Below are 23,655 nucleotides of genomic sequence, written 5' to 3' on the forward strand. Positions count from 1 at the left end.
TATGAGTTAAAAAGAAGAAAAGTTAATTAAAGTGATAGAGGCCAGAATGATAGTTACCCTTGAGGGTGGAGGGAATGGGGGCACCAGGGAGCCCCTGGGGCTGCTGGAAATGTTTTAATACAGGGGTGTATAAAGGGGCAAAAATTCATCAGTGTTCCCTTAAGCTTATGCACTTCACAGGACGTAAGGTATCAAGTTAAAAAAAATTAAAACCCTACCAGCAATGATGTGGCCAGATCCCAGCACCTCTCCCTGGGAGCTGCTAGGGCAGCACAAGCCTTGTTGTTTTTCTTTTTTACTAATAACTCTCTACCATCCGCTATTTTATAAGTATTTCTTCCAAGAGGTATTAGCAAGATGCAGTCAGCCCTTTAGTACCTGTCTGACAGAGATAGGGTAAAATGTGTCTCTCTATAATTAAAGTTATAACTTCTTCATTACACCTACCGTCTCTCAGGTTTTGCCCTCCGGCACCCAAAGAGTTTATCTCTCACTTCCTGATTTCTTTGCAGCAGCTCCTTACATTTTGATTACATTTGCTTCAGAGTTGGGGCTCTGTTCTATTTCAGGACAGATTTCCAAAGTTTTCTATCAACAAACGAGTCAGTAGTCTTCAGGGCAGAAGGTCAAAAACAATCTCACCTTCCTGCACCTGTTTCTGTCCCAGGGGCTCTGTCTGTTAGAGCACTTGCACAGGGAGACCCTCTCCCGCCATGTGGAGAAGCAGCCTGGTGGCCCATCTGTCGGTCCGTCCATCCGGCTGGCAGCCCAGGCAGGCAGGACACGTGCCCTCTCCCTGTGCCCTACCCATAGCATCAGTCTGTTAGCGTGGACTCTGGAAGGCTGGCTGCAGGAGGGGATGGCAGGGGGCCTTTAGGGGACAGAGAGAGGCAGCAGAAGCGTAAGGCAAGGCTCGTGTCCAAAAATGCTTCATCAGTAGCCCCCCGCAAACCTAGGGGATGGACCCCTGCAGTCATCCTGGGCCATCAGCGCTGTCTCTGGGCCACCCACGAAGTCATCAGCAGATGGGGCAGAGTTCAGAAAAGAGCAACACAGATGATTAAGGGCTGATGGCATTGATGTATGCGTGAAGATAAAAAGGACTCAATCTGCATAGGTGAAGCTAATGAGGATGGAGTTGGGGGGAAGTTCTGATAGCTGCCCGCAAGCTAAGGCCGCACACACGTCAGGGAGGGAGAGGGAAGGCTGATGATGGCTTGGAGAAAAGGTGCTGAAAGCCTCTTATTGCCATAGTTACCATCCTCACCAGGGGCCGCTCCCTGCTGCCTCTGATGGAAAATGGAACAAAATGCAACCTGCTCTCTGGGCGTGGGCTCTGGCCATCAGTATTCACTCACACAGATCCCATCTGCTCGCTGTTCCGTTCATCTTGAAAATAATCCCCAGGCGCCCACTCTGTGCTGGGCACCGTGCTAGGCACAGGGAGCCGGGACTGAACAGGATGGAACGGTTCTTGTCCTCAGGGAAGCTGCATTTCAGGAGGGGGAGAGAGAACAAGAAACGAGAAAACCAGAAATACCTGAGGCAGCTTCAGATACTGGGGAGAGCCATGCCAACAATAAAACAGGGCAAGAAACAGTAGGAAATCCCAAATGGGCTGCAGGACCACTCTAGATGGCGTGGTCTGGGAAGGCCCTCCATAGGGCCCAGCCAAGTAAAGATAGAGGGTAAGAATGTCCTAGAACAGGAAACAGCAAGTGCAGAGACTGGGGGCTTGAACGGATTTGGCCTATTCCAGGGAGAGAGGGGAGGAGGATTGGGCATAGTGGGGGGAGCGGAATGGCATGGGGTTTAGACAGGCAAATAGGGGCGAGGTCCTGAGGATCATCTATACCAGGACGAGAGAGAACCAAGCACAGCTCCTCCAAGAGCATCAAATAATACAGAGATACTATGTTTTTCAAGAAGTGTAACTTGTGCTATTTCCTTTGCAGAGCTCAGCCTCCCTGATTGTTTTTCTCACCAGAATATTAAAATTAATTTGCATTCCTTTAGCACGTACCAGCTGATTGATGTAGTCAGTTGACCTAGAGGTCTGTTGATTGGCAAGGAAGAGGCAGCCTAAACTGGAAAATTAGCCATGCACAATCTACACGGTAGATAAATGACACACAGTAATTTAAAGCTGAGTTTAGATGAAGTGAATCAGAACAGAACAAAACCAAACAGGAGATTGGAACGCTAGGATCCTTTGGTCCTCCTAAGATGCCCTGAGTCTCTGAGAATCAGAAATAACAGGTTTATGGTCCTGCTGCCTTGCAGATAGCTCTGTTTATAAGAAAGGGAAAAAAAATATATGCCAATTACTCACCAGGAACTACGAAACATATTAATTTGATTGATGCTGCTTCCTGAGAGGTCACGGGGCTGGTTAAAACACTGTCTCCACAGGCTGGTGAGTTCTGGGACCTTTGTTTAAACAGCCTCCAGACCCTTCCTTGCCTGAAGAGTGGGAGAAAATCCCCAATTTGATGCCCTTTCCCGCACCACCTGGAAAACGCACAGAGGGCACATCACTGCTCCCTGATACTTTTCTCAAATGCGCGTGCGTGTTCCCAGCTGGTCTGACTTGTCTCTCGGTTGTTCCCACACCAGCTGGGTGTGTTTCCCACGAGAGTTCCCCACTTAGCATGCAAGGTGTATGACTTAGACTCCTAATCATTGAGTTCATGTGTCTGTCTTCCCCAGTTTTCGTGAGCTCCTTGAGGGTAGAAATGAGGCCACTAACAGACGCTTTGGGGCACAGTGGAGCAAGTGGCACCACAGCGGTGTCACAGGGAATCCTGTCCATGCAGGGCTCAGCCTCGGGCCTGGCACCCAGTGTCTGCATTGATTGGCCCCTCTTCCCTGGCTAATGGTCCCTGCCTGCCCCTCTGCTCTCCTCCAGGGATGACTGCGATCCCATGTGCCTGTCTGGGCATCTTCCTGGGCGGTCTCCTGGTGAAGAAACTCAGCCTGTCTGCCCTCGGGGCCATTCGGATGGCCATGCTCGTCAACCTGGTGTCCACCGCTTGTTACGTCTCCTTCCTCTTCCTGGGCTGTGACACGGGCCCTGTGGCTGGGGTTACTGTTCCCTATGGAAACACGTAAGTTCCAGAAAGGTCTCGCCACCCCTGCCTGCCCAGGATGCCAGGACCCTCTCTCCTGGGTAGGTTAATGGAGCCAGTTTTGTCCCTAGTGACCATGAGCTGCGAAGTCGATGATACCTCTGCATCTTCCTCCCAGGGTTGAACAATCTATGTGAACCTTCTGGGAAGAGAAGGCTGACTTCCACTTAAAGGCTCTCTCCCAGGGCGGCCAAGGGAGCACTGGGGAGACAGTCAGACATTCACTCCCCAGAGGACTCAAATGCCAATTTTTGTCATTTGATTTTAGGAGTGACGTGAAGATAGAAAATTAAAAATAAGTTTTATTTTCAAATTCAGCTTAAAATAAGAGACTTCAACAATTCCTTTTTTTTTTTTTTTTCTGGCCACATGCATGGCATGAGGGATCTTAGTTCCCTGACCAGGGATCAAACCTACACCCCCTGCAATGGAAGCATGGAGTCTTAACCACTGAATCACCAGGGAAGTCCCAACAATTCCTTAAACCATCAGAAGCTATCATTAGACTCACATAGTAATTACAGGGTATGAGCCATAGTAGGTATTGATAAGGGTGGGAGGGAGAGATGGAGGGGAAAAAAGGAGAGAAGCATGGAAAGAAGTTAGCTCTTATAGGACAACTTACTTCCGAGTTATTATCCCAAGACTTTGAACTAAAGTCCAATCAGACTTGCCCTTAGAGGGAATTACAGAGAGTCCTTCCATAGCCAGCGCCAATAGCTGTCCCCCTTTCTACGTGAGACTCTGCAGCTGCCTTGGGAATCCAGTTTGGAGCATCAGGGCTGCAGCGTGGTTGGCCTGCAGGGTACCAGTTCCTCTCCACACCAGTCTCCTCCTCTGAGCAGGCCACCAGGCCTTCTCCTGAAGTTAAGTCAGGAGAAGTAGGGCCGGGCTTATCTGCCACCCTGCGAGGTCAAACAGGCAGAATGGGAGCACATGGCCAGAGGCAGCTTCTGTATATCCATGCACAGTCCAAGCACTGATGGCCCTCCTTCCCTGAACCACGACCACATTGGCGACCATGACCACAGAGGGCAGAGGGCTGTCACTGGGGGGATCCAACAGAAGTTGACCTTTCTCTGATGGGTTCCACGTTTCCTGTCTTTTCCAGCTCATCACCTGGCTCGGCCCTGGACCCCTACTCGTCCTGCAATAAAAACTGTGAATGCCAAACGGATTCCTTCACTCCAGTGTGTGGAGCAGATGGCATCACCTACCTGTCTGCCTGCTTTGCTGGCTGCAACAGCACGGTATTGGTGATTTTCTGATGGGGTGGGATGGGGCAGGGGACTCAGACAGCTAAAGTAGCTTAAAACCCAAGGGCAAGGGCAAGAGTGGGCAACCACACGTGTCCTCAACTTTGTGTTCCTGCGCTGTGAATTTATCTCAGCCTCTGCCCTGCTCTAGTGGAGGATTCTCCATCGGCAGGATGGGAGGCCTGCCAGGCCATCCAGCTGCTTCTTGCTAAGTCAAATAGGTTTCCAAAAAGTGTCTTTGAGCAACTGAAAGTAAAAATTCAAAGGTAGCTCTGTGGAGCCAGAGGAAAAGATTATGGTTCAAAGAACTCACAAAAGGTATCAATGGAATGGGATGACTCTACAGGTAATGAGCTCCCCATCAACAGAAGTATGTAAAGAAAGGCTAGAAAGCCACTTATCAGGGAAGGCCTCTTCCAAACCTGAGGTTATGTGGCACTAATCCAACCTGTTCTCTGCTCAGTTTCCTTTGCCCTTTTCTTCTTAGCTAGATGCCTCCCACCTTTTTCCATCCTCCCACTATCATTTTTTTTTGGCTCTTTCCTTCTCAGCATGAATTACACAATTTGCTGTCAGCCTGCAGCTTTCCACATTCTCTGCATGAAAACTTGAGGCTAAGGGACTGCTCACCCAGTCCTGCTGATCCCACCTTGCAGGCGTCTCTTGCACCTGCCCTTCTGCATCCACACCACCACTGCCCTGGTGCAGGTCTTCCTCATCTCTTGCTTGGACCAGCATAGTAGTCGCCTCCCTGGCCTCACAACTCAGGATCACCCCCTGCTGGTCTGTCTTCTACACTGAAGCCAGAATGATTTCTGTAATACTGTATAGGACCCTTTCTAATGCTACTGTCAGCTAGAAGATAAGATCTAGGCACTGAATTGGGTTTGTGTGTGTCTTCAGCATGTGTCTTTCCTCCGCCATGCTCTTCAGCTGTGCTTCCTTTCAGTTGGTGGTATTCAGCTTTCCCCCACACAACATGTGTCTTTTCCTGCTTCTCCCTCCAATTGGACAACTCCTACTCACCTGTCAATACCCTACTCAAATGCCCCCTGCTCTGTGATACCATCCCTGCCCTTCTTTATCTTTGGGGTTCTTGACCCTGCAATCTTACTACCTGTCTCTCCTGGAGGCATTTCTCTTGTTTCACTGCAGTGATCTGTTTTTCATTTGCCCTGACCTGTGAGTTTCCTAAGTGAGAGCTGGCATCCACAAGTGCTCCAGAAATGTCCAGAAGTGTATAGATGGAAAGAAAGATAAGAAGGCTGAGTGGCTGCTTTCAAGGAACTTAGAGTTGAAATCATTTGTTTCCTCTCCTTTCCACATCCCGTATCTTTTGGGAGTAGTGATTTCTCCGAAGGAAGAAAAATTGATCATTTATTTTCATTTCCAAAGGTCTCATTTTTCCTTGCATTTAACATTTAGATTCTTGGCCGGTTACTACCATTTTTCTATAGAGAAAGTAAATCACCTTGGGGGGAGGGGAACTGATGTTTTAAATTAGATGATAAAGCAGTTTCTTCAAGTGAGAGGAAATGAATTTTTAAAAAGAGATGGGACCTTGAGAATGGTTAAAATAAAAATTCAAGCTATTCTTTTTCATGACAGCAATTTCTTTAACATTTTAATGTCCAAAAAGTTATATTATAAATCAGTTTTGGTTACTGTGCTGTTATAAGAATGACATCGACTCAGTATAGGCTAGTGTCCTGAGACCAAAGCAGTCTATTCCAGAGCATTTTCTGACCAAAAAATAATCTAGAAAAATCCATGTCTCCTGATCTTGCATGGACTAGAGTCTTATTGCATAAGAGCCTAATCAGGCCGGGGTTTGCTTCTAGCTGCTGAAACAGCAAGCTGTGGAATGCAATTATCATCAGAGGGCAAGCTTCTCCGCTTCCCTCTGGACATAAGGTTTATTCCCCAGACACCTGCCTTTTCTTCACAGTACCGGAGGCCTCATGTTGTCTGCTGGGGTGCAGGCAAAGCAGAGAGGTGATATCCCCCCATAATTACAATCTCTTTCTCAAGAGATTGAGAAAACCCCAGGGCTGGGGTGGGAATAACACTCCACCCCGTGGAGGCAGATCTCTGGAGGCCCTGCCTTCCAACGGGTGGATGAGGGCTTTGGGGCCACAGAGCCACATGTATCCTGGAAAGGGGCCTTTGTGATGGTCGAGGCCTAAAAACAACCACAACCATAAAACTTGCAACAGCAGCAAGTTTTTCCGAGAGCCGGTGCGGGCCAGGTGACGGGGCCTTCCACGTGTTCCTCATGGCCCGTGGCAGCTTGGCGCAGAGTCAGAGGAATATCAGTATTTTGAGAAAATGCCAAAACAGTAGATTCGATTCCTGGTATGTTTACTCCCTCCTCCTCTACCTCTTCCTTTCTTGTCTCCAAGCTCCCCCGAAAAACTCTTCCACAGACTACAGTCTCCTTCATCTCTCTTCCCTCTTTCCCTTTTTTGTGTTTATTCCTTCTGCATCCACTGGAGTCCTTTCCCAGTGTCAACGCAACCATTCTTTCACCTATACCCCCAGCCCCGCATATATTGGGTTGGCCGAAAAGTTCATTCGGTTCGTGACTACATTAAAGTTTTTGGTGAAAATGAAAAATGTCTTTACTTAAAACCGAATGAACTTTTTGGCCAGCCCAGTATCTCACTCACCCTCGTAACAACCTTGGCAAGGAGGTGTTCTACTTATTCCCCGATTACAGATTAGTCCCTTGCCCAAGGTCACACAGAACATGGTGGCGTTGGCGCGGGAACGCAGGGTCTGTCTGACGCCAATCCCAGTGTCTTCCTCTGACCCTGTGACTTCCCTCTTTAGGATCCCTCCCTTTTTTCCACCAGAAAGAAGTTCTCCGTGCGTGCCCCCCACAGTCGGGACATTGTGCTTTCACGATCTGGCCCTGCTGCCTTTCCAGCCTCAACCTCCCCCGCTCTGCCCACCTTCTGAGGAGCCACTAGCTGTGTCAGACTTCTTGGGGTGCCCCCAGCACACCCAGTTCTCTCTTACCTCCAGACCTTTGTCCATGCTGTTTCTTTCATCAGGGCTGGTCTTCCCCTAAGCCCTTCACATCCCTAACACCTCCTTATGCGCAGCTGAGACGCCTCCTCCCACTTCCTCACTGCTTCCAGGGCTGCACTGGCACCCCTCTTGCAGAGGCCTCAGCACCTGCCCTCCCAGCAAGGCTCTTACTGTGGCCCCCTCCACTGGACTGAATGGTCCATGTTTGCCTGCATCTCCATCACCAGTCCATCACTAGGCTCCAGTATCCAGGGATGGGGTTCTGCTGTGGGCCACTGCATTCCCAGTATTAGCCATGGCTCTGGATAAATGCCCTAGGCTTTCTGCACACCCGGCTGGAGGTTCTATGCCAAGCTTAGCAAGCCCCAGGGCGCTAGGGGCGGTAATACCACAACTGGCAGGCAGGTTGGTTGGCTGGTGCAGATTTCAATCCTAAACACCTCTTGCATGCTCATCTCTCCCCACTTGATAGCTTCCACCCAGACTTGTGAAAATTTCCCCTAACTTGATTAGACACGAATAAGTCACTGAGGACATCATTCTGATTATTAGGAGATCTGGTTCACATTAGCGGTTTCCTGATATTAGACTGCCCTTCCTGCCCTGCTTTGGGGTTTTGTTTTTCATTTTCTGATCTCATTTCTCCTTGAGTGATAGTGATGGAAGTTTCCAGAATTGCATTTAATATACAACTCCTAATTCTTCTCATTGCATATGACCAGGAAGAGTGACGAAAAAGATAGCAAGCTAATTTTGTAAGCGTCCTTTGGCATGAATATATTGTCCGGATTGTTTCTGTACCTTTCACTCTCAGAAGTAATTATTCTAACAGAAAGCATGTTGGTAGCTGCTGATTGACTGCTGGAAGTTGTATCCTTTTGATGTACTGAATAACTGACTTAAAAAAAGCTTCTATCAGCCACCAATGGAATGTTGAAAATCAGTACAAGTCCAGCACAGCAGTTTGTAGGGGGCTAATGATAGACAACTAACCTGTTCCCCCATCCAGGCAACAAGGATTTATCGAGCGCCTGTTTGAGCAGAGCCCTGAGTAGGTGCTATGGGGGGAGGGGAGGGGGCAGCCCCATTTTGGATGTGTGCAGGGTGCTCCTCGTTCAATATCATGGGTCTCGGTCCTGGCTGCACATTAGAATTGCTTGGGAGCTTTTAAAACATGAGGCCTGAGGTCTATCCTCAGAGATTCTGATTCCCTCTTTCTGGAGTGGGACCCTGCCATCAGTTGTTTTTGTTTTTTTTTTTTAAGATTTAATTTATTTGTTTATTTATTTTTTGGCTGCATTAGGTCTTCATTGCTGTGTGCGGGCTTTCTCTAGTTGCGGCGAGCGGGGGCTGCTCTTCGTGGCGGTACCTGGGCTTCTCATTGTGGTGGCTTCTCTTGTTGCGGAGCATGGGCTCTAGGCGCGTGGGCTTCAGTAGTTGTGGCACACGGGCTCAGTAGTTGTGGCTCGTGGGCTCTAGAGTGCAGGCTCAGTAGTTGTGGTGCACGGGCTTAATTGCTCTACTTGCCATCAGTGTTTTAAACACTCCCCCCCACACACACACAAGTGTTTTTGATACGTAACCAAGGTTGAGAACCACTGGGCACTGTTGACAGTTTGGGCTGCATCATCCTTTGCTGTGGGACTAGAGGATGTTTAGCAGCATCCCTGGGGCTCTACCCACCGGATGCCAATAGCAGCACTACCCCCTGCACCCTCTGCCATTTGTGAAACCACCAATGCCTCCAGATTGTTCCATAGGTCCCTGATGGGGGGGACAGAATACCCCCCAGTTGGGAACCACTGCTGTAGTCAAAGGAATGAGTTCTTAAAATTTTCTAGAAACAGGGCAGCATCTGAGCTGACACTGAGCATCTATCCTTCAGTCTCCTTTTCCATCTCACCATCATTGGGTTCACCCACTGTAGAAACCAAGCTGGAGGTTAGAGGTGCCATGTCAGCATCTTCCAGCAGAAGAAACAGACTGGTCGATTAAATGCCATATCTGCCAGCAGGGGTAACTACAGTGGCTGAACCAAGGTTTAACAGCCTGGGTATTTCATATACAAATCTAGATTTCTGGCCTCTCTGAAAGGCCAGAAAGGTGGATGAGAATTAACATGGCACCTGCACCCCGATGGGGCAGCAGTTGGCTGGAGCTAAGAGGAGACTGACGCTTTAGACAAGACATTTGATCTCCACTTAGCCATGGTCCCCACCACTGGTCACCCCGGACACTGGACCATTTTTCTTATCTGTTTCCTAACGGTCCCCAAAGGTCTGGAGTTTGCAAATCCTCTTGTATAGCCTGACCCCATTTGCCAGAACTGATTTAAAAGTCTGTCCTCATCCTGGTGATGGCTTGTCAGAGGGACTTGGGAATATTCTGAAGTCAAGCCCAATGAGGGCATTGCCTCCCAGGGCATCTAATATATCTCAGGCCCTGGGCTAGACATTAGAAATATAGAGATGAATAAGGCAAGGAGATCATGTTTACTATAAGTTAAGATGTAATATATTAATAGAGTTACGTTACAAGGGAACACCCAAGAGCAGCAGCTAACCAGGCCTTATATGTTTATAATATGGTATTAAGTGAAAAGAATACATTATAGAACAATAACTAGATTATGATCCCTTTTAGTAAAGGTAAAGAAAAATCTAAAGATTTGTCTATCTCTGCATGGGAAAAGATTGGAAGGATAAGCCTGTCACAGAACATTATCTCTGGCTAGGACTAAAAACTTAATTTTTATATGTTTCTTTACATTTTTCTGTATATTTCTAAATAACCTAAAATGAACATGCATCCCTTTTCCAATAAGGAAAAACATTGGTATTAAAAATAAGATCCAGCATTAAAGGTTGGGTGGTTACAGTCTAATGGAAGGAAACAGGTATGTAGAGAAATTGGTGAACTTGGAGCCTTCTGCCTGCTTGGGTAGGAATTGGTTCAGGGTGGGGCGGGGCTGGAAGGAGAGGGTGTGGATGTTATTTCCTGGAGAAAGAGCAAGGGACAGGGCCAGGCTTCATCCACGGAGAATGCGTGGGTCGTTGCCCGGTGGATAGGATGGAAGGACATCCCAGCCTGGAATGTGTGTGAGCATGGGGTGGTGGGGAGGCTTGAACCTCATGACAAGGGCAAGGCTTTGGTTTGGAGTCTGGAAGGAGGAAGGTAAAGGGAAGGGCCCGGTGTTCATTCTGAGCTGCAGCTACATCCTTCTCCTCTGTGCTCTGCCCACACTTTCCACCTGAGATGGCTGGAGCAGAGAGTAAGCCCGACGCTTCCCAAAGAACGGCCCTTTCCTTCCCCTCGGCAGGAGATAATTAAGGCTCTGACAGGATGCAGGTTACAGAGGTGAAGGGTGGATGGAGGTCTTGGTTTCATCACAGGGTGTTTCTCCCTGGCCATTATCCTTCAGCTAGTGACCCTGCCAGGGAACAAGAGAGCGCATTTCTTCTTGCAGTGTTTCAATCTCCCCTTTGCCTTGAGGCACGTGGGTTGCCCGTGATGCTCTTTATGACGAGCTCCGACGTCTTCACCTGGAAAAACCAACTAGGGTTGGGCCAGTGAGGTGAAGAGATTCTAAGCTACAAAAAGACAGTAATAAGTGACAGGAGAATGTCTGAGGAACTTCACTGAATCATGAAGGGATCCCATAAAAGTCTAGGACACATACGAGTATGTTGTCATTCGAAGGAAGATGTCCCAGCTGTTGTGGTACAATCTCAGTCCTTTGCCATCTCGGTCATCAGACAGAAGCCGGACAGGACACTGCATGTGTCAGCACTCCCTCTGGCCAACCCCCTTTCTGAACTATAGCACTAGGGCCCGACCTTTAATAGAGATTGTCATTTCTTCCTGGTAACCAAACATATTTCAGAAAGAAAACCAAAAACAGTATTCCAAGATGCTGAGAATGAAACTTTCAAGTTTTCACAGGCTCTTAATACAAAGAACATCATCACCCCCATGCCTGTCCCCTTAGAAAAGTCATTTTTCAACCTAGAGATTAGTTTTATTTGTGCAATTAATAGAATTGATCCATCAGTATTGACTATTGGGGGAAAAAATACAAAAACAACTTTATTTGCCAGATACTTTTGAAACACTGCTGAGGAGTATTTTGTTCTTATAATATGAGCTGTCAAAATAGCATGCTTATGATTTCCTTCATCAAGAGAAGATGAAACCTAGATTTGAGAGAGTCATTTTTCTATTTTTATGCTCTCCAGCTTTATCGTAGTTATTTATTCCATCATTGCATGTGAATAGAAACATTTCTCAATTTAAATTAATGGCTGAATGTAGAACAAGAGTACAATTTTTAGTGACTCTGCTCTTCTTTTGTTGATTTCTTCTTCTGGTGTTTTAAATTTTTTTAAATAGATGATACATGTGTGTGGTTCAAAAACCAAAAAGGAGGGAGTGGATACTCCTTTCTACCTCAGTCTCCTGTTCACCCACTTTTCAACCCACTACTCTGCCCAACAGGTAATTACTATTATTAGTTTCTTGCAGCTACTGGGTTTTAATGCACCAAAAGGTATTATTCTGTAGCTTGTTTATTTATTTTTTTAATTGAAGTATAGTTGATTTATAATGTGTTATTTTCAGCAAAGTGTACAGCAAAGTGATTCAGTTATACATATACGTAGATCCCTGTGCTATACAGTAGATCCTTGCTGGTTATCTATTTTATACTGTAGCTTGTTACTTGTGGGGGTTTTTTGTTGTTAATAACTTATCTTGGAGTTCTTTTCATATTAGTACATAAAGAGCACTCTGGTACCTTTTTTACTGCTACATAATATTCCGTGTGTGGACCTAATGGAATGCATCTAACCAATTCCTGTTGATGGGCATTCAGGGCTGCAAAACTTTAGCTCCTGCAGACTGTGTTGTGACTTGAATTGTATACTGACATCATTTTGTGCCTGGGCAAGTCTGTCTGTAAGATAAGTTCTTGTAGAATTTCCAAGCCAGTCCCACTCTGTCTGCCAGGTCACCACTGCTTCCAAATGTGGTCAGGCCAGTTCCTCCATGAGCACCGTGGTCATCTGATTATCAACATGATCTCTCAGGGCAGTAAAGCTAGGTCCTGCCACCCCACGCCTGGCACCAGACAGAGACTCCAACTCTCCTGGAGGCAGTGGGGACCACATTCCTCCCCAGAGAACGGCAAACTGGGGAGACGTTTCTTTGCCACGGGATGGAAAACTGGACATTTGCCAGGTCAGGAGCAGTAGACTAATCTCCTGGAGCCTAGTGCACTTCCTTCACAGTTAAATATATTGGGGGCTGCTGAGGACAGCACTAGGGGGTACCCCTTCATTCAGGCCATGATCATCTATAGGCCGTTGTCCAGGTCCATCTGCATTCTGGGCTGGCGCCACCCATGGGGCTGTTGTATACAAACAGGGTGAGAATTAGTACCCCAACCTCTATCATCTCCTTCCCTCACACCCAGGTTATCCCTATATTTTCAAACTTCCTACTGCTTGGGGCTTTTGCAGGTCTCTGTTCCCACTTACATGCCAAGTTAATACCAGCGGAAAGGCTGTCTGCTCTCCCTTCTCACTTGGAATTGTAGTGTGAAGCCTCATTGGTGCAAAGTCCTCTCTTCCAATTATGCACCCTGGGATGGTTATTCCCAACACACTGGGACATCAGGGTGGAAGTTTCTCCCTAACCTGGCCTTGTACGCCCAGAGCCCCACAGGTCCTTTAGCACAATGGCCAGGGCGATCTGTGGTCTCTTCTATCACCTGAGCCCAAATAAAGGACAGTTCCCATCCCTTGCCACAGGACTGAGGCTTAGCACTTTTCCTTGGATTCTCTGCGGGAAGGGTCCTAGGAATGTCCCAGCCTGCGCCCCAGCCCTCGGGACCACCCAGCACTTTCTGTTCATTCTGTCAGATTGACTCATTTAACTAAAAAGGAAACCTATCCAAGTCCCCACTCAGGTCACTCGGCTTACCTCCTCCCCAGCCTCTTTTCACAGCTCCTCTCAAATACATTAAATCTGAATAAATTAGTACAGAGTTGCCTAGAGCATTTGAGAGGGACCCATCCATTTCCAGCTTCTCTCCTCGGCACCAGCAAGCCAGTATGATCACTGGTCCTGTAGCAGTTTCCTGCTTCTCCTCTCCTGGCATCTATACCCTACAAGTGCTTATTCCTGTCCAATCAGCCTGTGCTGCCCTGGGTCCATTCTTGTCCCATTCCACCCCCTGGCTTTGTGCTCTCACCTGTCCCCTTTGCCTTGGCTGCAAATCCCAGGGTGGCTCAGCCCCGCTGTTCGCTCACGCCATTCACAGGATGTTGCCTTCCTGGACACGTTCCCCTCACCTGGACCAGAAGGACTGTATAATCACTGAGATAAAGGCATCTTATTTCTGACCCATTCCATTAGGGCCTTGATCACAGGCCTAATCCAGAGAATTTCAGAAGGAGTTTTTTACTTATCAGAGCAGAGAGGGGCCGGGCAGTTTCCTCTTATGGTAAATGTAATACACTTGAGCCATAGCCTAGGTACAGGGCAGAAATCTAAGACTGGGTGTAGGTTCCAATTACAGATTACTTATTAAACTAAACAGAGCTCACCAATCACACAGTTCATTCAAAGGGTTCTGATGACATCACATTCCTAAGGGGCTACGTGAGTCAGAACTCATTTCCTGGGGTACTTGGCAAAACAAGACCACAGGCATCCACCAGGGGCCTGTTCCCTGTTCATACCTGAGCACTCTCCGAGTCCACGTGTTTCTAAGGACCCCGGTCCCAAATCTCTTTTTCCTCGCAGGCTACAGCAGGGATCAAAGAGAGGAGGATGTGGGCTTCCCTGGTGGCGCAGTGGTTGAGAGTCCGCCTGCCGATGCAGGGGACACGGGTTCGTGCCACGGTCCGGGAAGATCCCACATGCCGCGGAGTGGCTGGGCCCGTGAGCCATGGCCACTGAGCCTGCGTGTCTGGAGCCTCCGCAACGGGAGAGGCCACAACAGTGAGAGACCCGCGTACCGCAAAAAAAAAAAAAAAAAAGAAGAGGATGGGAGTGGTGTGAACTAGGGCAGGGTTTGAGAGGTGTTTAGGATATGATAAAATGAACAGGACTTGAGGGTTCATTCATTCATTCACTCATTCAATAAATACCGTACTCTAGGGCTGGGGATAAGTCAGGGATCAAAACCACAGTGGTTTCTGTCCTTATCAGCATTATGGTCACAAGGAAGATGGATTTGATGTAGGAGTAAGGGGTGGGGGAGGTCCACCAGGTCTCTATAGAGTTAACAGGGTGTCATTTCTAAGGCAAGAGATGTGGAGGGAAAGGAGATTGGGGCCAGGGGTATGTGTATCTGTCAGGGTTTGGTCAGGAAAACAGCACCCACAAGTCTTTTGGAAATAAAGAGTTTAGTATAGGAAATAGAACTAACGTGAATGTGGAGGAGTTGGCAAATTAAGATCTGGAAGAAGTGAGATGAAAGACTGGAGAACAGTCACTCACTACATCCCCAGAAGTACCAGCTCAGGTGGGCAAGTCGAGGCATATGGGAAATTCCCAGGTGGCTGCTCAGTGAGATGAAGGGGGCGTTCCGGGAAGGGTCTGGGGAAGCACGTCAGCAAGCCTGCGTCCAGGTCAGTAGAGGTGGCCATGAGCCCTCTGTTGTCGGCAGGGTAGTCAGTAAAGAAGGCGGATGCACACAGAGATGCTAGGACCAGCCAGCTCCTTCCGGGCACCTCTGCGTGTGTCTGTCCCCGTGTCTGACCATCCGAGAGTAACGGCCTCTGCTTCACTTCCAGATCTCGTCTGTGTTTCCCTCTGGTCCAGCTTCATCCATGCAGGGAAGGGAATCCTAGGGAAATAGTTCCCGCTGTGGATGGCAAAGTAGTGCCAAGATGCCGGCACGGAATCCCACGCAGGGCACTCATCCCGGAGTCGGTGTTGATATCTCAGCAGGCTCAGAGGCTTAGGAAGGGGCATCCCGAGTGGGTCTGGGAGGGATATGGGCTAGGGATTAAATTTAGGAGAGTTATCGGAAAGCGTGTAGATGTAAAACAATCTAGGGAAGAGTACAGCATGAGAAGGGAAGAAAGCCTGGACCAGAACCCCGAGGAGCTCTAGCATTTTAAAGTGGGGTCGGGGGAAGATGCCAGCAAGGAAAATGCAAAAGGAGCGACCAGAGAGGGAGGAAGGAAACCAGAGAGCAAGCTGTGGAAGTCGAGGAAGTGGGTCACAGGCACGTGCTGGGGGTGGGGAGGGAGGCCTCCAGGAGGAGAAAAGTGGATGGCAGGGGCAGGCTATGGAAGCCACTGGCGAGCTTAGCTGATCCGATTACTGCGGGTGGGGACCCAAGTCGGCTTGAGTGAGTTGAGAGCGTGGGAGGTGAGGACGCAGAGGTGGTGAGTGTGAACAGCTAGAAACGTTTAGCTGTGAAGTCGGGGTCGGGGGAGGGGAGCAGTTTCCTCTCCCCGGAAGGCAGAGAAAAGGCATTTTCAGTTAGACTTGGGGAGAAGGCCTGCTTCCTAATGAAAGCAGAGGAAGGTCTGTTCACGCAGGCATTCTAAAACCGTCTGCTGAGTTCCCCCTGCTGTGTCTCAGCGCTGTGCTGTGAGACGATGCTCAGTAAATCACAGGTAATACACGTTCTGATCCCAGGAGCGCAAGGTCTCCTCTAGGAGGGCAGCGAGGGTCTCTGCTGTGGGGTGTGGCGTGTACCCTCACGGAGGGAAGTACCAGCTCACATGGGGGCTGACTTGCGGAGGGGCCTTGCAGCTGGAGGAGACATCAACACGGGGTTTTGGAGAAGAGCTAGTATGTCTCCAGGCAGAGGTGTATGGAAAGGGACAGAGGGATAGGGCCTCAGCACTTCTCAGGGCGCGACAGTAAACACCCCTGGGTGCTGAGATGGGGCCATTTACACAAGAGCACCTGCCGTGCCAGATGTCTTAGGAAGAAGGGTCCAGCCCCACCCAAGGTCTCCCCGACTTCGCATGGGTAAAACCTCCTCGGCAGGACACAGCCGCCCAGGATGGAGGCAGCAGGCTTTGGACACCCCTGAAAGCATCCCATGTAGCTTAAAGGCATAAGAAAAGCTCCAATGTGTATGTCCTCTGGGGAAAGAAGAGGAGAGGAACAAAGATGAGGGGAGATGTACTGAGGAGAATAAATGTAGAAGCCAAAGGGGATTTGTTCGACTCTCACTAGAATTTACCTCGGCGTGTGCCCTGAGAGCCGAGCAGTCCTGGAAAGAAAAGCGATGAATCATTTATGATTGTTTTCACTTTGTATTCATTAAAGGCCTCTGCACTATTATTATCGAACTTTAATTGGCCCGGCTGCTGGCTCGGCACGGCACTGCCTCTCCGAGTCCCCGCTCTTCCCTTTGCCATCAGAAATTCCTCAAGCGTGAGCCAGGACCGTGCTGGGGAGCAGGGCTGGCTGGGCAAGAATCCCCCCCGAAGATCAAATGGAATGCAGCCGCTTGTCTTTCTCCTCTCTGATCATATATTAATAAATGTATCTCTCTGGGCTCCAGCTCTCTCCGCACGATCCGCTCTAAACTCTCTGGCATCTCTGCACCCTCTTTGCTTTCTCAGCCACTCGAGACCTTTCCCATTAGCTGGCCCCTCTCACAGCCCGACGAGCTCAGCAACTTCACGCATGACGGTGCACATCCTTTGTTCCAAGTGCCACCTTGGGCCCTGAACCAGCAACCATATGCGGGTTACCTGATTTACTTCTTTTAATATACTTCAGTGTAATTATAACGGCATAAAAGAGAGGACAAATTGGCAAGTGATTACACTGTTAATTTGGCAATGTTTTATCACATTGTGGAAGCACAATTTCCTCTCTAATTGTATTGGTGGGGGGGACATGTTTGTTTGCATTTCGGCTTATTGAGGGATTCTTGAGCATAGATATGAAATACACAGGAGATGGGGAAATCAGCTCTCCTCCCCATAAATATTCCTTTATTTATATGTGCTTTGCAGCCTCTTTAAAAAAATCTAACTCGTTTATTCAGGCCTAATTAATGAAATGCTGCAGAATGTATAATAAGGCTATGACAGTTCCAGCTGCTGGATGGCTTTGGATTGGGAAACTGGAGATACCCCCAGTTAAAAGGGCTGAATGCTTCCCTTTCAGAATCTCACCAGCTGTGCGTGCCTCACGACCGTCCCGCCTGAGAATGCGACTGTGGTCCCTGGAAAATGCCCCAGTCCTGGCTGCCAAGAGGCCTTCCTCACCTTCCTGTGTGTGATGTGTGTCTGCAGCATGATTGGGGCAATGGCTCAGACTCCCTCAGTCATCATCCTTATCAGGTAAGCTTAGCCCCTGGAACCCAGACCCGAGAGCCAGCCTCCCGTCTCCCCCTCCCCACCTGCTGTGTGTCTGCAGTTCTCCTGGAAATCAGAACTCCGGGGACTATATGAGTCTTACAATCCAGCTTCCCTAGGCTGGTAGGAATCGGTGACGTTTGATAGAGACCTCACACCAAAAGTAGAAAGCACGGCCCAAGAGAGAACACTGCACTTTCATGTCATCCCAAGAATAGACGCTGCAGGTGATTTGGAAAGGGACCGTGGTCCCTTATTGATATTTGCAAAGAGCCACATGGTTGGAGTAAAATGAAAATGACATTGGACTAGCCACGTCCCTGTGTCTGGCTCCTGTCCGGGCACTGATTAGCTGTATGACCTTGGGCCCATTTTCCCTCAGACTTGTTTCTGAATCTGGAACTAGAGGTGATGTCATGGGTCCTGCCTGCCTCCTGCCGTGGTGTGGGTCCTGCCGAGACCACTTATGTGCAAATGCCGTGAAGATGTGAGGGCTCATTGACGAAGTGTGATGCAGGGCTGAGTGGCTAATGGAAGGCAAGCAGTGACTGCTTTTGTATAAGTGGATGGTTGGAGAGACACCCCCCTGCCGTAATTCTGTTTCCCCATCTCTCAGGACCTGTCCTGGGGGCAGATGAGGCGCCTCAAAGGTGAATTACTGAGTAATATTCTGAGTAACTTACACAATTACGAAGTTATCTAGACTGTTTGAGGAACGTAGAAGCAGAATGCTCCACGCTCTGGCATCCATCGGAACCAGAAGTGGCAGCAAACAGATCCATCTCACCAGGATGCAGTTATCTAAACAAACCAATTCAATGCCAAGGGCCAGAGATAAAAGTAGGAATGAAATGCTTGGATGCGGCCTGTACAAATGTACATCACCAGCTGCTCTATCTGGCCTCTTTTTCTCACTGTGCCTACCACACTTCCTGATCTTGGTTATGAGTTCACGAGGAAAAGAATTTACACAAAGTACTTATGTTAGAAAGTCATTAGTAAAGCACTTTTCACGTGCAGAAGCATTAAGGGTACAATAGCAAATTACCATTTTATACTTATTAAATTTGAAAAATAAATTTAAAAAATTCACACCCAGTGCTGTAAGCAAGGCAAAACGGGTTAAATCACATATTGCTGGTGGCTTTGAGAAGCGTATCACTTCTTTCAAAAAGCAGTGTGGCAAATGTAAGTCAACAGCCATAAAAATGTTCAGATTTTTTATGTGGTAACCCTACCTATTGCTACTTGTCTTAAGAAAATACTTCTCTACGAGAAGAATAGTTCAGTGGAGACAGACTTTTGTTACAATGTCAACTATAATAGCAGAAAAATCTGAATTGGAATAGTGAGTTAAATTATAGTACCACAGCTCGGTGGGATAATGAAAATTCTTAAACATGTGAAAAGTGTTTATGAAATGAACTATTGAAATTATATATGGAAGATGATTATATATAATATGCACATGGACAAAACGCATCAGATCTCAGGTATGGGTTTAGGGTGGCTGCATTACTTTTTGTTATTAGAAATTCCTTTGAAGTTATATTGTGCCATTCACACACAAAAGGCACCAAGAAGCAGGAAAAATGACCTTTACAGCCATTAGCAATGACTGGTCCCCTTTTTTCTCTCCCCTTGACTCCTCTGCAAAAACCCAGCTCAGTAGTTGTAGCTGGCAGACCAAACGCAGAAAGTCATTTGAAATCTTAATCACTTCCAAATCTCAGCTTGATAGATAGCTCTAGGAGATTTTCAGGAAATCTTTGATTCCTTTTCAATGCACCAGCAACAGATGGCCTGGAGGACCCAGGCTGGGCCTTGTCTACCTCATAGCTGGAGGTATGTGCCCACTTGCCTTTTGAGGGGTCCAGGGTAAACCATCTTCCATCACCATCCACTCCAATTTGCCATCACAGATGTTCTAGGGAGGTTACAAGGGCACAGTCTGAGCCACAGCCCAGATGAGCACCGGCCCTCGTCACGTGCCAGAGCAACAGACCCACTCCCACTCTTACTCCAGACAGAAACATACTTGCCAACAACAGTGCTCAGGACATCCGCAGGGGAGGATACCAACTAGCAGCCACTTAGGTGCCCTCACTGGACTCTTGTTTTAACTTCCTGCGTTTGCATCTTTATTAGTGCTCAGTTGGGGAGACGCCAGAGGCTCAGAGAGTGATTAAGCAGTATCCTCAAGGTCACGTAGCTAGTAAGTTGTGGAGCTAAGGCCCTCTCCCTGGCCTGGCCTGGCGCTTTCAGTAACGTTGACCCAAACCCTCCATTTCTCCGTAACTAAAGCCGAGAAGGATTACTGCTCCTGTGGGAACCAGTTTCCCAACAGGATATGAAGGCAAATCTTAGCATCTTGTTCACTTTATTCCTAGTGACATGATAGCTAAAAGGAAATCAAACTTCAAGTGATAAGTACTCTAGCTCATTATGCAGCATGTTTTCTTGATAAGGAGAATTTGCCTTTATCTTTGTGTCTTTCAAGTCAGTACCTTCAAGTGAATGGGCAAAAAGTGAAACCGTGGCACCAATATTAACTCCAGAGAGCTTGGATTTTGTTCCACGCGCATTCGAAAGAGAACTGACCGTGTTTCTGTCCAGAAACACTGATGTCATCTTTGATATTGTACAGGTATCTGGCTTCATCAGCCAGAGAGTGGTTTCCCTGTCATTCAATGGAAAGTCTTGACCTGCCGCCCTGGGACTGCTTACTTATACTGGACTCTTTGCAATTGAAAAGGAACGTGTATGTCCCCACGAACAACACATTTTTAGTTTTCTCTGAAAAATCTCAGAAATAGGGCAAAGATTGTGGAAACAACATCCATGTCCTTTTTGGCGTGACAGTGTCTTTTGGCCTTATATACCAAGAAGCCAAAGGCATGCGCATCTGATGCTCAAACCAGGTGGTAGGTCATTGGATGGTTGCCACTGGATGATTGGAGGAATGACCCCTGGGGTCGGTTAAGAATAGTATTCTAGCTACCAAGTCCAGAGATGGGTTATATATCTTGTATACTAGGTATCCCACTGGATTTAGGTGTCCCATTGGTAACTTTATTTCTAATGTTTATTTTCTGCAGAATTGCTTGCCTGGGTCCTTCCTGCACCACATGAGTCTTCCTGGCCTTTCGGCCACACTGAAATTCTCCTGGTGTTTCCTGAGGCTTAGCCACACAGGACTGTCTCTAGGTCTAGCCTGGTCCTTCCGGGGGGCAGAGTAGTGCACTTATCTCCCCATCTTCCCTAGAGACTCATAATGGGGACGGGACAAGAGGAGGTTTCTCTGCTGGTGGTGTTCAGGATGACCTGGAGCGCATGTGGTCAGTCAGATGCCTCCCCCTCTACCAGCACACCAGAGACAAGGGCTGCCCGGGGCTTAGTGGGAGACATGTGCCCACCCACCTACCCACTTATACATTCACTCAGCATGTGCTGTGTGTCACACACCACACTGATGATGAACGAGATGCAAACAGTCCTTGGCCTCAAGGAGAGAAGACAAGCATTGAGTAAATACTAGTTTCAAGAGTAAGAGACATAACGCAGGTGATCTATGACCAGCTGTGAGGGCCTCTCTATCTGGAATCGGTCACCAGTTCCAAACCCCCTCTCCTGTCACTCTTATCCCAGAAAGTGTTACCCTCTGAGACTGTGCTAGAAAATGTGTGAAAAGATCATGCTCGGGGACGGTTGTGGGTAAGCCAAAGCCCAGAACATTGATTCGGTTCAAAACAAAGTGATGCAACTATATGAAGGTACCTTTCCAATTTAAAAGGTACTGAAACTGGATCTAGATGAATGGATTATTTCACAAGTGGTTCATCTAGGGAATCGACCCATGCTAGTCTGGTTGATTTCACAAAATGGTGCTAGAATGACAAAGGTGTTTATGGTTCTTGCCTGTTTGTATAGCATAAGGGGAACTGTCTTTCCTGTCAATATTTTCCTCAGATACATATACCCACCAATTTAAGATGTTTCCCTGTCCCAGCAAAAGCAAAGTGCCTTTAACTGCACAGAGTACCAATTATGCTGATTTTTTTTCTCTTATCATTGGGAGGATAGAAAATGCATGTGTGGTGATGCCCCCCCACTTCACCCTGGTTTGGGTGGATGGACAGATGAATGTGTAATATCAGGTAGCAAGTAGGGGACCCTTATTTCTGAAAATGTTGAATGAATGTGTTCAAACTGACATTTATTGAGCACCTAATGTGTTCAGAGCTCCGTGGACCATACCCGGGTAAGTGAGCTCAGCACTGCTCTTAAGGAGGTCTTTCAGAAGCTGACCAGGGAAGATGAAAGACCTTGTGGACCAAATTTGCATCCCATCCTTCAAATAAGAAGATTAGTTTTAGTTAATAAAAAACACTGTTAAATTCCTAAACTCATGTCACTGCAATTGCAGGGATTTTTCAGAGTTTAGGCAGGGAAAGTGAAAAAAAAACCAAAAGCACAAAACCATTAATAATTTTCTACAGAAGGACTCTGACGGACAGCAGCAGATGACTCTGGGGTCTGTTAATTAAAGTGGAGTGATAAGCATCTTTTCTTTTTTCCTCTTCTTTTCTTTGCATGTAGAACAGTCAGCCCTGAACTCAAATCCTACGCCCTGGGAGTTCTTTTTCTCCTCCTCCGTTTGTTGGGTACGTATTATCTCTTTGTTTCCTCAATAATGAATTGGATGCTTATAACCAGGTGAGTACATATCAGTGGAATCATCCCCTTTCTTGAGTTTATCATTTTTCCTATGAGGTTTTTTGGTAAACAAGAGAAACATCAATTCTGTTAATTTTGCTCAGGGTTTAGACCTAAACTCACACACTCCCTGGATATTGCAGAGTTTTTGTTGATATCAACTATGGCTTTGTACCACCCTTAATTCTTATTGGCATAAGGAGGAAAAGCGATGGCACCCAAGGGAAAGAAATTTGATGGGGTCATTTGGAACCCTCATTAAGCAACCCATGAGCAGCTTGTGAAATGCTTCACTTATGGGGCTTCCAGCTCGAGGAGAGAGGTGTTCTCACAGTGCTTCGCAGATGGAAACTTTGCATCCTTTAAATTTTTCCAAACTGATTTAGTTTATTTACCTTGGGTTTCCTGGATGGGGCAAATATGACCTTCATGCTATAGACCCTACATTCCAAGGTTTGGTATGGATAGAAGGAATTAAGTCTAACGCCCCAATTTTTAAGATGGGAAAACAGGATGGGAATAGCCCATGATTCTTCCGGGGTGCTGGGACTGGCTGGGGAGAAGCTGGAAAGGCCAACAAGGTAACCCTTCTCCCTCTAGACCACACTGTTGCTTTATGAACTCCCTTTGTCAAGGCCAAGATCAAGATAGGACAACTTTTTTTCTTGGATAATAAAGCTGTGGTCTTCTTTAATGGACATTAAATGGTAAATAGATGTGGAAAGGGAAGTAACCATGGCCTATATCTTCAGAGTAAAAATAAAGTTTCTCATTCCAAATAGTATATAATCTGGATGAGCATAAAGAATTAACTATAGAAATGTTTATAAAAATGTCTATAAAAGTTAAAAATTGGCAACAGCCTAAATACCCAACAGCAGGGAATTAGTTAAGTCCATTATGAGTGCTAATTCCAGTAGGATTTATGTTCCCCTTTAAAGTTGTGGAAAGAAAAATATTCATAGACTTGGAAAAGGCACATGATATGTGGAGGGGGAAAAAGAGGTCTATAATATATGTGCAAATGTTTTTAAAGTATACATAAATATGGAAAAATACCGGAAAGCTAGATGTGAAAATGGTATCAGCTATTATCATTGAATAGTGAGGCTATAAATGATATTTTCTAAATTTGTTTTTAAAATTTGAATGAATATATATAGATTTTATTACTTGCAGAAC

At 47.2% G+C, this 23,655-nt stretch overlaps 1 protein-coding gene across 2 annotated transcripts in view; it reads left to right on the forward strand.

Annotated features, from left to right (window-relative positions):
- Positions 1–23,655, forward strand: part of SLCO3A1 (solute carrier organic anion transporter family member 3A1) — a 318,207-nt gene that overhangs the window by 275,540 nt on the left and 19,012 nt on the right. For both annotated transcript variants that reach the window (XR_009562876.1, XM_030873196.2), the window contains exons 6-9: positions 2,909–3,107; positions 4,240–4,378; positions 17,567–17,742; positions 22,357–22,421. Coding sequence is in view for 1 of the 2 variants with exons in the window: in XM_030873196.2 (XP_030729056.1) it covers positions 2,909–3,107; positions 4,240–4,378; positions 17,567–17,742; positions 22,357–22,421 (579 nt within the window). In the remaining variant the exon portion in view is untranslated. The remainder of the gene's footprint in view (positions 1–2,908; positions 3,108–4,239; positions 4,379–17,566; positions 17,743–22,356; positions 22,422–23,655) is intronic.

Source organism: Globicephala melas, chromosome 2 (assembly GCF_963455315.2).
Source record: "Globicephala melas chromosome 2, mGloMel1.2, whole genome shotgun sequence".
NCBI lineage: Eukaryota > Metazoa > Chordata > Mammalia > Artiodactyla > Delphinidae > Globicephala > Globicephala melas.